Source organism: Oncorhynchus mykiss, chromosome Y (assembly GCF_013265735.2).
Source record: "Oncorhynchus mykiss isolate Arlee chromosome Y, USDA_OmykA_1.1, whole genome shotgun sequence".
In the NCBI taxonomy this organism is placed as follows: Eukaryota; Metazoa; Chordata; class Actinopteri; order Salmoniformes; family Salmonidae; genus Oncorhynchus; species Oncorhynchus mykiss.
In genome coordinates, this window is record NC_048593.1 from 29,281,390 (window position 1) to 29,298,977 (window position 17,588).

At 42.5% G+C, this 17,588-nt stretch overlaps 3 protein-coding genes across 4 annotated transcripts; 2 read left to right on the top strand and 1 right to left on the bottom strand.

Moving 5' to 3' along the window:
• Positions 1-241: 241 nt before the first annotated feature.
• On the bottom strand, positions 242-1,618 carry tmem223 (transmembrane protein 223). The gene is made up of 2 exons (XM_021591187.2): positions 868-1,618; positions 242-766 (listed from the first exon to the last, which is right to left on the bottom strand). Exons 1-2 carry the CDS (start codon positions 1,481-1,483, stop codon positions 468-470), a joined length of 915 nt encoding a protein of 304 aa, XP_021446862.1. The 5' UTR covers positions 1,484-1,618; the 3' UTR covers positions 242-467.
• Positions 1,619-5,008: 3,390 nt separating this feature from the next.
• On the top strand, positions 5,009-9,371 carry LOC110509956 (cofilin-2). Its single transcript, XM_021591193.2, has 4 exons — positions 5,009-5,322; positions 7,722-8,032; positions 8,155-8,231; positions 8,329-9,371. Exons 1-4 carry the CDS (start codon positions 5,320-5,322, stop codon positions 8,439-8,441), a joined length of 504 nt encoding a protein of 167 aa, XP_021446868.1. The 5' UTR covers positions 5,009-5,319; the 3' UTR covers positions 8,442-9,371.
• Positions 9,372-9,578: 207 nt separating this feature from the next.
• LOC110509954 (transmembrane protein 151B) lies at positions 9,579-17,210 on the top strand. 2 transcript variants are annotated; one of them, XM_036967812.1, is made up of 2 exons: positions 9,579-10,521; positions 13,333-17,210. In XM_036967812.1, the coding sequence occupies exon 2, from the start codon at positions 13,761-13,763 to the stop codon at positions 15,345-15,347; it is 1,587 nt and encodes a 528-aa protein (XP_036823707.1). In that variant the 5' UTR covers positions 9,579-10,521; positions 13,333-13,760; the 3' UTR covers positions 15,348-17,210. The 2 variants fall into 2 exon arrangements, with proteins under 2 accessions (XP_036823707.1, XP_021446865.2); XM_021591190.2 differs by having other exon boundaries at positions 13,683-17,210.
• The last annotated feature ends 378 nt before the right edge of the window (positions 17,211-17,588 follow it).

A 17,588-nucleotide genomic window follows, 5' to 3' on the forward strand; every position in this document is an offset into this window, starting at 1 on the left:
CGCCTTTTAAGATCATCTACACACTGAATAAGGTGGCAAAGCCTTTATGCAATATATTTGCATATATATTTTTGAGTATGGACCCATCACACCTTTTTGCTAAGATCATCTACTATCAGATGCAGATTTTAGTTACAGTTACAACAATCTTCATCCCAGAATAGAAATACTGACTGAAAATGTGTATTTTTGGTTTGGAGGTGGTGAATAGTGTTGAAAATGATCCACTTCAATGCACTGGAAACATTTTTATTTTTATTTTACATCCACAGTTTATTAATATCTATATCTTATTTGTTGTCAAATTAATTACAAAAGGCCAACACAGTTTTTGCAAACTTAATCAATGGTTTATGTTGAGAACTTTAGCCAACAGATTGTTGACTTCATTCCAATCAACCCCTTTGTACTGACACAATGTTGCATTGACAATGGGGGACATGTCACATTCTGTTATCTTGACACACCTAGAATGATCGATATGCCCCAACTGTAACATCAAACAGTTGGGGATTATTCAGTGTGCCGTCTCTGTCCAAAAGAAAGTAGAACTTGCGATCTTTCACCCTGAGGGGAATGAAAGTAGGAGACTCTTGTCTGTGGGCGTAACAGGCCACTTGTGACAAGGGTACAGTAATTCTCTGTCCCTTGTTTGGTCCCAGGGGTGACTGTGTCGACACGGTGACCATCCCGCCCCCCTTATGTAGAATCACCTGGCTGACAGAACGCCGGCAGAACAGAGCACCAAGTCCCATGATCCCTCCACCTAAGAGAGAGAGAGAAAAGTATTAATACAATCACACACAGGTATAGGTGCCTCAATTTATAATAGTGCCAGTATTTTGCACACTTAATTCTGACACATACCAATAACAAGGCATGCCAGTGTGAATCCATATCTCCAAGCATTAGATCCCAGGTTCATATCGAAACTCCAAAGTCCTGCCAAGCCAGTAGTGGAGACATGTCTCCCACCAGAACCACTTCCACCAGTGTCTCGAAGACCAGTAAAGGCGAAGTGGGCCAGGTATGTCCAAAAAAGAAACTGACCACCACAGAAGACTGCTAAGAGGCGAAAGAACCTTGTTCGGTCGTGCTCAAACAGAATCACGTCTTTTGCAACTGCTGTCGATGTAGAAAGAGGGCGGAAAAGAGGCACCTGTTGGTGCAGTTTCTTCATAACATGAAAGTACCGTTTTTGTGCGTTCACTCTTGAGCGGATTGATAACAGACCAAAACACAACGTATCTGTTGCCCATATAGCACCCTCTCTCCCCAAACTGTATGCTACTCTTACACGGCTATATAGGTGGCCATTGCTCATGCCAGTGCATGTCGACGATGGTGTATGTGATGGATGGCTCAATATCGCTCTCGGTGTCACTTCGCTAAGGTTCCGCAATCGCGAAACGTTTGATAATCGATGACGTGCAAGACTAGACCAACACTTCGATATACCGCTTAACAAATACCGAAATGTCATTTTTCTTACTGTCAGTTTTTTATGGAACCCTTTGACTTTTTTCAATCAGAACATAGCTGGACACAAGCTACATAACTCGTTTGTAGGACGCCGCCATGTTTCGATGTCTACGGAGACTGCAGTGGCACAAAAAGTAACATCATGGCAAGCAAGCATGATCGCTTCAAAGATGGTGGATACATAAAGATGTCTTACTCAGGCCGTTTACCATTGAAAACATTGTCACAGTTCCGGTCTACTGAAGGGGTGGTTCTCCCATTCACACCAATGCAATAGCTGCTGGGTCTGTATAAGAGCCAGAAAAAATGGACTGAGATGTATCGCTTCCTTTTCCGTCTCTGATAGCAGTCTCATCGCTAGGCCTACTGGTAAATTAGGCCATATCAGGCCTATCTCGTGAACAATCTTATATATCAACACAGTGAATTTAAGAGAATGTATTGTGTTATATAGCTACAATTATCATCCCTTAATTTTATCCACAGAAGATGTCTAGTCCAATGTATGGATGTGTGGAAAAACTGGTGGTGCTATAAGACAACGAATGAACACCTCCCAGTAGTCACGCTCCTTTTCACTCTCTCTCAAGTCAATTAAAAAAGCCATTATCAGCGTGGGAAACATGTGTTCACATTGTCAAAGAAAGTAAAATCGATTATTAACAATAGCGAAATAAACAATCTGAACCGAACAGTAAAGATCACACACAAGTTTAAAAATAAGAGACATTTCAAATGTTATAATAGGGCTATTTTTAGTGTAACAATGTACAAAAGGGAAAATAAATATGGGTTGTATTTACAAGGGTGTTTGTGCTTCACTTGTTGCCATTTTCTTGCTGGTGTGATGGCACACTGTGGTATTTTACCTAGTAGTTTATTCTCTCTCTCTCTCTCTCTCTCTCTCTCTCTCTCTCTCAATTCAATTCAATTCAATTCAAGGGCTTTATTGGCATGGGAAACATGTGTTAACATTGCCAAAGCAAGTGAGGTAGACAACATACAAAGTGAAAATATAAAGTGAAAAACAACAAAAATTAACAGTAAACATTACACATACAGAGGTTTCAAAACAGTAAAGACATTACAAATGTCATATTATATATATATATACAGTGTTTTAACAATGTACAAATGGTTAAAGGACACAAGATAAAATAAATAAGCATAAATATGGGTTGTATTTACAATGGTGTGTGTTCTTCACTGGTTGCCCTTTTCTCGTGGCAACAGGTCACAAATCTTGCTGCTGTGATGGCACACTGTGGAATTTCACCCAGTAGATATGGGAGTTTTTCAAATTTGGATTTGTTTTCGAATTCTTTGTGGATCTGTGTAATCTGAGGGAAATATGTCTCTCTAATATGGTCATACATTGGGCAGGAGGTTAGGAAGTGCAGCTCAGTTTCCACCTCATTTTGTGGGCAGTGAGCACATAGCCTGTCTTCTCTTGAGAGCCATGTCTGCCTACGGCGGCCTTTCTCAATAGCAAGGCTATGCTCACTGAGTCTGTACATAGTCAAAGCTTTCCTTAATTTTGGGTCAGTCACAGTGGTCAGGTATTCTGCCGCTGTGTACTCTCTGTTTAGGGCCAAATAGCATTCTAGTTTGCTCTGTTTTTTTGTTAATTCTTTCCAATGTGTCAAGTAATTATCTTTTTGTTTTCTCATGATTTGGTTGGGTCTAATTGTGCTGTTGTCCTGGGGCTCTGTAGGGTGTGTTTGTGTTTGTGAACAGAGCCCCAGGACCAGCTTGCTTAGGGGACTCTTCTCCAGGTTCATCTCTCTGTAGGTGATGGCTTTGTTATGGAAGGTTTGTGAATCACTTCCTTTTAGGTGGTTGTAGAATTTAACGGCTCTTTTCTGGATTTTGATAATTAGTGGGTATCGGCCTAATTCTGCTCTGCATGCATTATTTGGTGTTCTACGTTGTACACGGAGGATATTTTTGCAGAATTCTGCGTGCAGAGTCTCAATTTGGTGTTTGTCCCATTTTGTGAAGTCTTGGTTGGTGAGCGGACCCCAGACCTCACAACCATAAAGGGCAATGGGCTCTATGACTGATTCAAGTATTTTTAGCCAAATCCTAATTGGTATGTTGAAATTTATGTTTCTTTTGATGGCATAGAATGCCCTTCTTGCCTTGTCTCTCAGATCGTTCACAGCTTTGTGGAAGTTACCTGTGGCGCTGATGTTTAGGCCAAGGTATGTATAGTTTTTTGTGTGCTCTAGGGCAACAGTGTCTAGATTGAATTTGTATTTGTGGTCCTGGTGACTGGACCTTTTTTGGAACACCATTATTTTGGTCTTACTGAGATTTACTGTCAGGGCCCAGGTCTGACAGAATCTGTGCATAAGATCTAGGTGCTGCTGTAGGCCCTCCTTGGTTGGTGACAGAAGCACCAGATCATCGGCAAACAGCAGACATTTGACTTCGGATTCTAGCAGGGGGAGGCCGGGTGCTGCAGACTTTTCTAGTGCCCGCGCCAATTCGTTGATATATATGTTGAAGAGGGTGGGGCTTAAACTGCATCCCTGTCTAACCCCACGACCCTGTGTGAAGAAATGTGTGTGTTTTTTGCCAATTTTAACCGCACACTTGTTGTTTGTGTACATGGATTTTATAATGTCGTATGTTTTACCCCCAACACCACTTTCCATCAGTTTGTATAGCAGACCCTCATGCCAGATTGAGTCGAAGGCTTTTTTGAAATCAACAAAGCATGAGAAGACTTTGCCTTTGTTTTGGTTTGTTTGGTTGTCAATTAGGGTGTGCAGGGTGAATACATGGTCTGTTGTACGGTAATTTGGTAAAAAGCCAATTTGACATTTGCTCAGTACATTGTTTTCATTGAGGAAATGTACGAGTCTGCTGTTAATAATAATGCAGAGGATTTTCCCAAGGTTACTGTTGACACATATTCCACGGTAGTTATTGGGGTCAAATTTGTCTCCACTTTTGTGGATTGGGGTGATCAGTCCTTGGTTCCAAATATTGGGGAAGATGCCAGAGCTAAGTATGATGTTAAAGAGTTTTAGTATAGCCAATTGGAATTTGTTGTCTGTATATTTGATCATTTCATTGAGGATACCATCAACACCACAGGCCTTTTTGGGTCTCTCTCTCTCTCTCTCTCTCTCTCTCTCTTCCTCTTTTTTACTCGCTTTGCTCTGGTTTGAGTCTGTCGTTTATATTGCACAGCAAGTACTCGTCTGTCTTGGTCTAGATTTGAACGAAATGCCCTAATGGCCATATATGGAGATATAGATGCCGCGAACCGCAGGGTGTGCACGAGGCGCGCATTGGCCCTACTGCCGTTCGTTTCCTTATTTGGAAGTGAGTTTAGCCAACCTTCTCATTGCGAATGAATGACTGATGTATCGGAGAGACAGACACGTCAGTCCCTGTGTCTGTCAAAAATGCATACAGTGAATTGATTGTAAGAGATAAATTGGATTGGACATACTTTTTAAAAGCTGATTTAATGCGCGCAAACTTTTATTTTCACCATATAGATCATTAGGGATTTAAACATTTTTTTTTCTTAATATAGTCTAGAGACGTTATTATACTCTATTCTATATGGACATTGACTGTTACAGTCTAGATCTGTAGTTTAGCCTATTGAACGTCGTTCAAGTGCATACTGTGATTGTGTCAGTGTGTGTTCGGGGGAGGGTTATAATGAAAATACAATTCCCATGATACTTTGGGTTGACACTTGCTCCCTTTGTTCTGATGCCCGTCAGGCGCGTGTCCGTCGGTCTAGTGTGAACTCAACAAGAAGAACGAACATTTCATTTTCGACTCAGACGCTGATACACGAAAGACCCAACCATGGTAACGTTACTTTTATGGTTCAAATAACTAATTTTGTTATCCTACATATACAACCCACAGTAGTTGTTTTGGGGAGGGGTAGTTAGTAACTTGGCCCGCTGATCATAAAATGAAGTTATTTATTTCCCCACCATAGTTTTTCAATCGATGAACATTGACCACCTTGCTAGCTAACAGCCCACATTTGGTAGCTAACTGTTTAACTTGGCTAACCTGCTTCAACAATTAGCATTTAACTAAACCGCCATTTGTCATTCATGGTCAGAGTTAACTAGGTATCACCTGGCCCCTCGGCATTTCCTCTCAACCATGACCTAACAGTATCATTAGTATTAGTTAAGCTAACTAGGCCTCGTGCTAACCGGATGGCTAAATTAGCTAGCAAGCTAACTAGTTAGTATACGTAGTTAGCTAGATTACTTCAGATGGCACAGTTATGTTAGCAAACGAACGGTACGCTATCCACCATTTGGTGTTGATTGGAATTGACAATTGCTTTAACGTGACAAATGTTTGAGTAAGACGATGCTAGCCTGACACTCGTCTAACGCCTCACCCGCTAACATTTACTGCCAGCTAGCTAGTACCGGTAGCTAACGTTACCTCCCGTTTCAGCCGACCCCACCCTTACTGCAAGTACAAGGAAGTGTGCCGTCAAAGCTTGCTAGCTACCTAACAATGTTCGTAGATTATGACATGTCAATGGATTTTGTTCAACGGTATCTTGTTGACTGCGTATGTTCACTTTAACAATTTCGGTGACAATTGTTGAGAATGATTATTGAGAATTGGTTAGTAGCTCCATCAAACTAGGAAGCCATGGCATCGAACCCTGACACAATTTCCTTCTCCCTTGACTTGCGCTGACAACGGCACGCCAGTGTGTTTCTAACACTGAGTATGGTTTTCTGCTTCAGCACACCCACCATAAGTGAATGCGCTGTAACCACTGCTTTGGGGAAGAGGAAGTGCACCAACTTCCCAATGCAAACACACTGTTTGTTTGCTAGTGGACATCCTGTTAAATATGCCAGGGTGTCCACCCACTCTGGGTGATGACATTTCACTTCCTTATGGTATAAAATAGATTTTATCAAGACAAATGTAATTCTTCATGTTCTGAATTGTTCAGTGGGGTATTTCTCTAACATAATTAACATAAAAGTGCATCAGATTAAAAGCACCGAGCTCTGTTTACAGAGCGGTGCAGCTTTATCGCAAAAACTTTTGACCATTTTGTTGTTGGTCGCAAATATAAAAGTTGGCATGACACTAGCTGAATTAAATGTAAAAGGTTTTCGGGTAGGCACAGTGCTCTGACATTCCGGAGAAAAATACAGGAACTTTGCGTTAATACGAACAGTGTATACTAAAATGTCTCAATCGATATCTATCTTACCTCTTATTGTTTTATGATGATTTCAATGGTAAACCTGTCAGGTAGCCTTAATCTCATTCAGAATCCAGTCTGGTTTCCCCCCTGATTTAGTACCACTTTTGTTCTGATTTGGTTGCCATAATTTTGACCATCCTGTAAGGGTAAAAACTCTCAATACATTTTGAACGGATTATGATAAGATACATGAGGTTTGGACCATTGGTTGTTTCAGAGGATCATCTACATAACATTTTATCCATTGGTCAAAATGTTTTTGATTGGATACCCTACATATGGTCTTAGTGAAGTGCATTTCTTCCACCTTGGTAATAACATTCTAGCTAGTTAGCTGCCAGCAACCAAATCATCTTCATACCACTAGAAATGGAACTGAAATGTATTTTCTTGAGATTAACATTCTCTTTTCAAAGTTTTCCCTGGCTCTTTTTAGAGATTGTTTTGGAATGTAAGTGGATGATTGTGAAAATGTAGGGTATGTTTCACTTAGTCAGTTTGTCCAAGGTATTGATTTCAGGAACAGTAAAAGCACCCTCTGCTGTCTTTCTATTTGCTATATGAATAGGTATCTTTTGTTCTGACACAACCCTCTGAGTTTGTTTGTTTGACTTGTGGCTCATCTTTTGCAATTTTGAGGAAAAAATGTAGAATACTTTTGGCACACACCATCCTTGTATTTCAATCATTCAAGTACTGACCTAACTAACAATTGTTCCAAATGTTTTCTTTAAAATGTAAAGTCGACTGCTCTGAACAGTGCAAGTGTGAAATGATCATAGTGATTTATCAACATCCTTATCCCAGTGTGCCCACTAACAGTGTTTGCTTAATGATTAGTCGACGGGGCTGAAGATATCAGCAATCGTTTAGTCTGGAAAAACAAGCCATTTAAAGCCCTGCAAACTGTTTTAAACTTCAGTCCAAACATGCAGACCAAAGCTGAGAGATCTCATTCATTGACCTCTTGGGTACATGATGCATTCAACTTGTTTTCTCCTCTTAGGCCTCTGGGGTGACAGTGACTGATGAAGTTATTACAGTCTTCAATGAGATGAAGGTCCGTAAGGCCCAGGCGAATGAGGATGAGAAGAAGAAGAGGAAGAAGGCAGTGCTGTTCTGTCTCAGCGAGGACAAGAAGCACATTGTCCTTGAAGCAGGTAAAGAGATTCTGACCGGTGATGTGGGTACCACCATCGCAGACCCTTACCTGCACTTTGTCAAGATGCTGCCTGCAGACGACTGTCGCTACGCCCTCTATGATGCAACCTATGAGACCAAGGAGACCAAGAAGGAGGACCTTGTCTTCATCTTCTGGTGAGTGTCAACTTTTAAACACTGGGTTTAAGTTGACTTAATTTGATGATTACAACTAGTCAATTCTGCTGATATAAAGACAGAATATTTTGGTAATATTTTCTGTTTCCTTTGTATCGCAGGGCCCCAGAAGGTGCTCCACTGAAGAGCAAAATGATCTATGCCAGCTCAAAGGATGCCATTAAGAAGAAATTCACAGGTGAGCTTAACGCTTCAGGTTGAAAAAAAATCTAACTGATGATTAGTGTGCTTTCATTTGTTTTGTTTACACATTTGACCACTTTGCTCATTTCTAGGTATCAAGCATGAATGGCAAGTTAACGGTTTGGAGGACATCAAAGATCGGCGCACCTTAGCAGAGAAGCTTGGAGGCTCATCAGTGGTCACCCTTGAAGGTGGGCCTGTATAAATCCACTCTGTCAACTGAGGCCTGCAGGGAAAGAAAAAAAACAAAATTTAAGTCCCGGGGGTATGGCTGTTGATTCCAGAATGAGAAGGAATTGGGTGGGGGGTTTAGAGTACAAATAAGATGGGGTGGAGGGTATCTTGTTGTGGGGAGAAAGATCAAGTATGCTATTTCATGGTTTAAAATTGTGGTTATCATTCCACTTCTCACAATGAAGAACAAACATAGACAAGTCTCAATTTGTGATGAAGGATTATGACAAAATAGATGAAGCTTTGCGTCAACATTTCCAAGATTGTCCTTGCAATTTCCAAACGAATGAAGAACAAACAAAATGTGGTTTACACAATGAAATCATTAAGGAGGATATTTTTTAAACAGATGAGGACTGGGTATGTCTGTTGTATGATGGTGTATGGATCAGGCAGAGCAAAGAGAAACTTGAGTGAAAAATCAAAGTTTATTGGTCACAAACAGTTAAGCAGGTGTCATAGCGGTGCAGCAAAAATACTTGTTACTTGCTGGGTAAACTTGTCAATTTATGCACTTTGTTCACACCTAATTTATTTGATGGTAATTCCTCTATTGACACATTTGTTGTTCTTTAGCATATAAGTAGTTAAAACTAGGTTTATTTTCAAACATGCTTCCCGTACAAGTAGAAATAAAAAAACATAGCATTATTCCAGGAAGTTATTTCCAAGACCTTCCAGACAATTGCTGTGTACAAAAATGCATTCCTTTTTTCTTGATGAAATTTCAGAACAGCTTAATTAAACATAAATTGGTTGAGGGTTTAACAAGATGGAGTCAGGGGTATGTAGTAATGTTGGTAGCTCCAGTTGGAAGAAGCCTATGAGAGAAGGTAAAGTGTGGATGGATATATTGTGGGTGTTTTTGTCTCATGTCTAAATAAAGAAAATGCACTTACATTTTCTATCGTTGGCTGTTTCATTTTTCCTATGGTTAATTATCCATTCCTGCACGCCTTTTTATATTACTTAAAAAATAAAAAACTGATATAGCATGTTTGTAGATACATAAGTATACTAACACTTAGCCTATTCATAATGTGCATATTTTACATTTGACAGCACAATATAGCCACAGTTAAGTGGAGGCATCGCACGGGCATACGCTGAAAATTGTAAGTGTCAGGTCCACACATTCTTGGTTCTGTCCCATTTCTGCACGTAGACCCATGCCATGGAACTAGTTGGTTGTGGAACGTGGGCGATGTGAAAGGTTTCAGACTGAAGAAGCAGTATTTGCTCACAAAACGTATATCGGGAGTTAAATGACTACAATATTGTCACCGCAACTAATTGAAATGTAGGCCTTTTAGAAAATGGTGCGCGTTTATGTCCGTACTCAGTGACGTCAGCGCTAACCGTCGACGATTAAATGTGCAGGTGAAAACCGGAATAAACAGATGACCAAACGCGCGAGGAGGAGGGTGAACGAAATTATCTGCCAATCATAATATCTGAATGGTGGGATGAGGATCCATTTACGCCTACGGATAAATAGCGTGCTATCGTACTTGACAGACCATAGCTGCATCGTCAGGAGGTAGCCTACCAAATAATAACGCGATGTCTCGGTTGTGATTTAACGTACAGTATTTCCTCATCTATCTTCCCCGCTGGATGGTCCATGTTGGAGCCTGGAGCTACTGTAGATAAATAGATTACAGCAATACATTAGCAATAAAACAACATACGGTGACATAACAGACACCCGAGAAACTACACATGAAACGGGTTTTTGCCATGTCCCGCGGTCGTCGTGTGACAAGAACCGCAGGACAGGATCGAATCAATCCGTTGGGGCAATGCTAGGAGCTGTGTTAATAACCTGGCAAGAGGAATACTTGATACTCGAAGACGTTTGCTTTCGGAGAATCGAATTCGGACATGGGGCTTGAGTTGTCATGCGGGGCGGTCCGGACACTGGACCCCCTGATCGTGGGAGTCTCGGATAGATCCCGATGCTCACGGTCAAATCATAGCTTGTGAGGAACGAAAGAATGCCTGCGGTGACCGGAGAAGCGCCCTTACTGAACGGGGGCAGAAGAGAAGAGGTAGTAGAGCATTGGCTAGGTTGTTTGGGGTGTGGGGGTGGGGGGTAAGTGCGCGCGTGCGTAATTGTTGTTTTGGCTGCTACTGAATGGCCTAGGCTACTATATACAGGCTAATAAAATGACAATGTTAATACCCATATAGAATGTGCGCTTGCAAGGATATTATCCATATATTTAGATCTGCACTACATGGTGAGCTCAAGCTAATAGGCTACTCAACCTCCGTTTTCACTCCTCTGTAACCAGTGGAGCTCACTCAGTTATCCACTCACTAACCAACATGTTGAGCACAAACATAACTCTGCATCTCTGGTGCGTCCGAGTTTGATCGGAGGAACTCTGGTCTTTACAATATGCTACGAGAGACCAGTCACGTATTTTTTTAGTGCGTGTATACTACAAGGTTACTAGAAGTCACCCCTCACTAATGGACGGACGCAACTGCATTGCAGTCGAACTGGAGGTGAACGATTTAGCTCCCCCTCATCTATTTGCCAGGGCTGAGATAGGAATGCCACATACAATTACTGACATGATAACAACATTAATTATTAAATCATTCCTCATGATTAGGAGACATCTCCTTTTGGGAGTACTTATTAGAATGAACTGTACAGCATCAGGCCACATTATAGTCTATGATCACTGTTCTGTCTTGAGTAGAAGCCTAAACGTCCAAGGACTCTTATGTTACAGAGTCCTCAGTTGCTGAGCTGTAACCTCAGCTCTTATGTTACAGAGAGATCAATAAAAAGAAGAGAGACAGATTGGGCAAGCACCAGAGAGCACTATTGAGTTTTTATGTTTGTATTATACTGACACAACCATATCTACTGTTAAGTCAGATAAGTTACATGTCATAATGCCCTTTTTTCCAATGAGCATGGTTGCTATGTGCACATAATGATGTCTGTGTGTCCTGTCAGGCAAAATCAGCACACCTCTGTGTGTGTTAATGTTTATCTCTGAGGTTGCTTTTCTACTCGGGCGGCCTCTGTGTTCCCTTGAATGTTGTGGGGTTTGAGAGAAATAAGACAGATGTGCAGGCAGAACTGTAAGCCTGCCATCTCTACTTTCTCTCTTCCTCTGCTTTGCCCTTCATCTCAAAGTGAAGGTAAGACAGTGGAAGACAGGCTCCTACACACACAAAAACAAAGAAGGGAGGAAGGTCTGTAGTATCATTACAGTTTGGACACTGGTTGAAGAAAACCTGGTTGGGTCAACCCACATAGTTGTGTGTCTTGTCTTCTGTTGTGTTTGCAGCCATCAATGGTCAGATTTCTTCCACATACTTTGAGAAAAATTGTACTCTTATGTAGTAAGGACTTGCAGACGACAGGCTGACCTACTTTAATTTATACACACACAAACTCACATTATGTTTCCGCCTGCCTCTAATATGAGAGGCATTCCCGATAAAACTGTCTCTCAGACCGGTAGTTCTTAGGCTTGATAAATAATTAACACTGGTTGAGTATGACTGAAATGCTCTTTGTAATACCTACTTAAACACACTATCCATCTCTCTCCGTCTGTTGTTGCATCAGAATATGTTACATTTAGTTGGATTTGTTTCTATAACAAAAAGACACTTCTTTACTCTGTCCCCCTTCTTTATTTGTCTTCCCTGTACCATTATTTAATTTGGCAACTTGCTCTGATAGTTGATAGGTGAAATATTTTGTCCTTGTCCTTATGACAGTAAGAAGGAGCAAAACCAAATGTTCTACTGTGTTTGAAATTGAAGCAGTTTTCTCCATTCTCCTTTCAGCAACAGTTTTACACCCAAAGTAGTTTTACAGTGCTAATGTCAATATGGAGTGGGAAGAAAAGCGATCAAGTGGGAGGGAAAAAGCACAGTGGAAGAAACATGATGCTCCTAGTAAACTACCCATACCTCTTTCTCTTCATCTCTTCCTCTCTAATGGCCTGTAAGTGGGGGATGAGTACAGAGTTAGCCCATCATCATTAATATAGACACACACAAATGTAATAAATTAGCAATTGAGGCACTTGGCTCTAGCTTTACGGTGAACTTAAATGGTCTCTCCCTTTTGACTCAGCGTGCTCCCTTGTCCTTGTAATGCAGGCACAATTAAACCCTGGCACCTCTGCCAACAGGAACACACCTCACAGCTACCGTTTGGACAGCAGCCTGCCTTTTAGCAAAACAAACCTTCCCTGCAAGGTCACTGTCATGGCTGTGAGAGGCCCATTTGACTACATCAAAAGCGAAGCAGATCGTCAAATACTCTGATCTCAGGGCCCATATCCACAAAGCATCTCAGAATAGAAGTGCTGATCTCGTATCTGTCCATATAATCTTATTCATTATGAGACTCTTTGTGGACACGGGCCCACTTCTTATCTATCTCTTTTTTTTGTTTTTCCTTTTGTTTCCTTTTCTATGCTCTGTGTGGCCAAGAATGACCCTGTCCATGTGCATCTCCCTATGGGAAGCAGGGATGGCCACAGTACCACTAACTTCCACTGGCAACAGAGAGCTGAATGCACTCTCTTTCTCTCTTGATGAGGTCTAAAAGCATCAACCTCTTCCAGTGCCCACTAAAACCAAGTGTTTAAAATGGGCTTCATGGTTTGGGTTTCACTCTGCCAGGAAATGTGTTCATGCCTCCAGAGACTGGAATGTTCCATCTCTGGCAGAGAAGGGGAGCAAGAGAGGAGACAACATTGATGTTTATTAATGTTGTTGTGACATTAAGGCCATGGTGTGATTGATGCCCAATCGTCTGTATTCTAATGGAATACACTTAATATATGTTCTGTTTTCTCTGTTTCTGTTTCTTGCAGAAAAATCCAGTTTTAACACCCTTTCCTTTCCTTGTCTTTCTGCCTCCTGTTGTATGTCCTTCAATCCTGTTCCTCTCCTTTTTATCACCCCTCATACGTTCCATTACACGTGATGTTTTATTATCGTTAAAACCCCATCCCCACTACTTAAACAATCATTTATCCAACGTCCTGTCCACCCTCACATCACTCCCTTTACCCAAATGTCAAGCTCGTGATCCCATCACTCAAACTCTGCTACCTTACTCCCATTTATAAAATGTTAAACAAATTTCTACTTGTATTTGTGCCTGATCCTCCACCCCCCCATCATCTGCTTTACCTTGTCTCTTATCCCTACCCCCCTGTAGCAGCGTCCCTGTAAACAGTCCCTTCCCGGGTCCCTATGCCGAGAGTCCCATTGGAAGTGCCTGCTCCTCACACTGCTGATGTTCGGCTGTTTCGCCACGCTGGGATGGTGCTCTTTTTACCGCGTCACTGTCATGGCTGCCGATGAACACGGCCTCTACTACGGCGGCCGCGCCCGCCTCTACCATGACAGCCCCTGCTCCAACGGCTACGTCTACATCCCGGTGGCCTTCCTGATCATGCTGTACCTGGTCTACCTGGTGGAGTGCTGGCACTGCTTCTCTAAAACATCCTCTCTGGCCCGGGTGAGGATTAGCAAGGTGTACAACAGGGTCCAGAGGCTGCAGCAGGCCATGCCCTGTATCTGGTGGAAGGCCATCAGCTATCACTATGTGAGACGGACACGGCAGGTGACTCGATACCGCAATGGTGACGCTTACACCACCACACAGGTGTACCATGAGCGGGTCAACACACACACAGCCAGCTCTGAATTTGACTATACCCGACATGGTGTCAAGGACGTATCCAAGGAGCTTCTTGGCCTTCTGGAGCACCCGGCCGTACGCCTTCGTTTCACCAAGTGTTTCAGCTTTGCCAGTGCCCATGCCGAGGCTGCCTACCTCACCCAGCGTGCACGCTTCTTCGCAGAGAACGAGGGTCTGGATGACTACATGGAGGCACGGGAGGGCATGCACCTGAAGAACGTGGACTTCCGTGAGCACATGCTAGCCTTTCCTGACCCGGCGTGGCCGCCCTGGTTCTCTCGCCGGCGCATGTATTGGCTGATCTCAGCCCTGATGTTGTCCTGGCCACTACGTGTGGTGTCAGAGTACCGTACGGCGTATGTCCACTATCATGTGGAGAAGCTGTTTGGTGAGAACGAGGAAGTCAATGACAATGACAGCACTGAGATGGGCAACTACCGCTCAGGCCAGGAGAATGGGCAACGCGGTGGCCCCAGATTACGTGTCATATCGAGGGTCAACACGGTAGACATCACTGAACTGGAGTGGCACATTCGCTGCAACCAGCAGATGGTGCCCAGTTACTCCGAGGCGTTGCTGATGGATCTGAACACCAACAACACAACATCTTCGCCCTCTGCGTTTACCGGGGCAACGCGTGTCCCTATGAGGCGGAACTCTAGCTACGTCCTCCAGAGCTGCCCCCGCTGTCGCAGGTCCACCAGCAGCTCCTCGCTCCCCTCGCGAGTCAGGGGGAATGTGGCGATGGGGGCGGGCTCTTTGACATATGGGACAGTGGGAAGGATGGGAGGAGGAAGGCTAGCCCTCAGCCGCAGTGGATTCTCTCTGGGCCGTTTGCACACGGTGCGGCAGGCCTGCCTGTTTCACTCCCGGAGCCTTGGTGCAGGGATGGGGAGTAGAGGGGATGAAGGTGGTGGGTTTCTGGGACTGGGCCTCCGCCGGGCTAACGAAGAGAGCAGAGGGGTCCTGGAGGGAGAAGGATTTGAAGAGGATGAGAATAGTCTGCAGCTAGAGGAGGATAGAGAGCAGGAACTAGAGAGAGTGAGGGCTGAGATCATGCAGGGAGTGGCCTGTGTGACAGAGAGACCACCAGCTTATCAGGAAGCTCTCCAATTGCCAGTGTTGATCGTCCATGGTGAGGAGAGCTGCCATGGAGGGGAGGACCTTGACACAGGATAGTCACTATGATTGGCTAGGGTGACGGAGAGTAGATAAGCAAATCTGCTCAGGATGATGCAAGAAATGAATTAGAGGAGGGCAGAGGAGAGGAAAATAGGGAAAGAAGAAAAAGAAGTGGTAATATGGAAAGAAGAGAGGGGTAAGGAAGGAGAAAGAAAACAATTGGAAAAACCCTCGTTTCCAGACCTGCGACAAAGGACTACTGCAAAATGTGTAGGGAAACCAAACTATTGTGTCACGGTAGATTAAATTACAACTATGTAGTTGCTCTTGCTTGAGAGTGTGTAATATGTGTATCCCATTGTCCACAATGAACAACAATCGCTTTGTATCATTGTTCATCAATGTATGAAATGTATGTTCATGAATGTATGGACGTATCAATGAGCTGCTGAGTTAGCGCTTAACATCAGGAGTAGTAGTAGTCCACCAAGCTATTAGATTCATTCAAGGGGCACTGTATATTGTGTAAACTTACATAACTCCCGGGTGGAGGTGGAGCACAACTCTCATGGCAATGAAATCAAAAAAATATTACCATTACACAAAGAGACGATAGTAATCCAATTTTATATTACTTTTAGATGTAAAACAAATAATACATTTGATCAAGGCACTGAGGTGATGCGGCTTATGTCATCTACTCACCTTCCTCTTGAGATAATGCAGATCCAAGCGGCCAACAATATTGTCTTTGACATCACAGATATAGTGAATAATGTTTTAAGAGTTAAGTGCACATATGGGTATGTTTGAGCAGGGAGGCAGTAGTTGCTAAAAATCTAGCTACTTTATGAGAAACTTCATGATTTTATAAAAATGTCCTTGTAGCTCAGCCTTGTGACTCCGTCAGCCAAAACCACGCATTTGCCCCCCTCACAGACAACAGGAATGTGGAGAAAGACACTCACTTTTTAAACCTAACATGGAAATGGGGAACAGGAGATGGAATATGATAAGATAGAGTTATGGAGAGAGCAATTGTCCCATTTTATGTTGGTAAGATTAACCCCTTTATTCATCCAAAATGCCTCGTAGCAATTTGGCCTTAACCACGATTCTAAAGGGGTTCTCCCCATGTCTCAGTTCTGCCCACTGTTGTAGTTATACATCATGGTCAAGTATGGATATGATGCAGTAGAGTACATATCCACACTCCCCCCACCCCCCCACACTCCCCCCACCCCTCACTCAACTGATGCCATTAGGATGTGATCGATGCTCGGAAGCCTTGGGATCAAAGCCAAAAAGGGTCTTGTAATTAGGAATTAGAGCAAAATTCATAACACAATATTTATTTCAAGAAATGTATTATCTGTCTTTATGTAGATAATCAAACAACATGCAGACAGCACATAGTTGACATAACACACAGCATGTTTAGCTCAAACACAACTTCACAGAATTACAGAAAGACATGCCCATACAAAGACTGACAGCCAGGCGAAATAGCATGTCAGGACTTACTCTTCTTTACATCAGCATATTCACGTGTCATAGTAGGTGCACATTATTAAGCACAAATAGACCATCTTAATAACAGGAAAAAGATCCATGGATGTGAATATGGACCTACTTTTCAAATAATGGCCATGTTAACATTCATATGTACTGTATGAAGGTATTGACATGGTGACTTGTCCCACCAACACTTTAAAACCACTCCCTATCTTGAAAAGACTCCTGTATGTTCCCATTCTGTTGTGTCTCATGTGTTACCAATACACATTCAAATTTTTGAGTGTCAAGTACAGTAACTGTTTGAAATTGCATTAGGCCTATAACTGTTAGGTCACGTTGTTGTTACCAGTGATCTTGTAACTACATATTGTAACCAGATTCATAAAATCATTTTGTAAAGAATTAGAAGTGTTGGTTTTGGTTCTCAGTACATCCATGCATGTCTGTCTGCAAGTCTCACTCTCTCTCCCTCCTACACGTAGCTGGTTTTAAAGGGCTAGGCACCCGTCACATTTTATATGACAAATGAGAGTCTGCACATCAACTCATTGGGAATCTACCAGTAATTGTTAAGTAGACAACATTTGAGTGAAGAGGAGAGAAGAAACTGCTGCAGCACGTTCCATTTGCAGTTGTGAAACGTTTCTCACTGTGGTAAGTGGCCCTTCCAAGAAATGTCTGTAGACATACACTATTAGGAGTTTGTATAAATCAGAGCAAAATGTTTAAACACTTACAGCAAAATGTTGGTAACCACAATGTAATTATAATCCAATAACT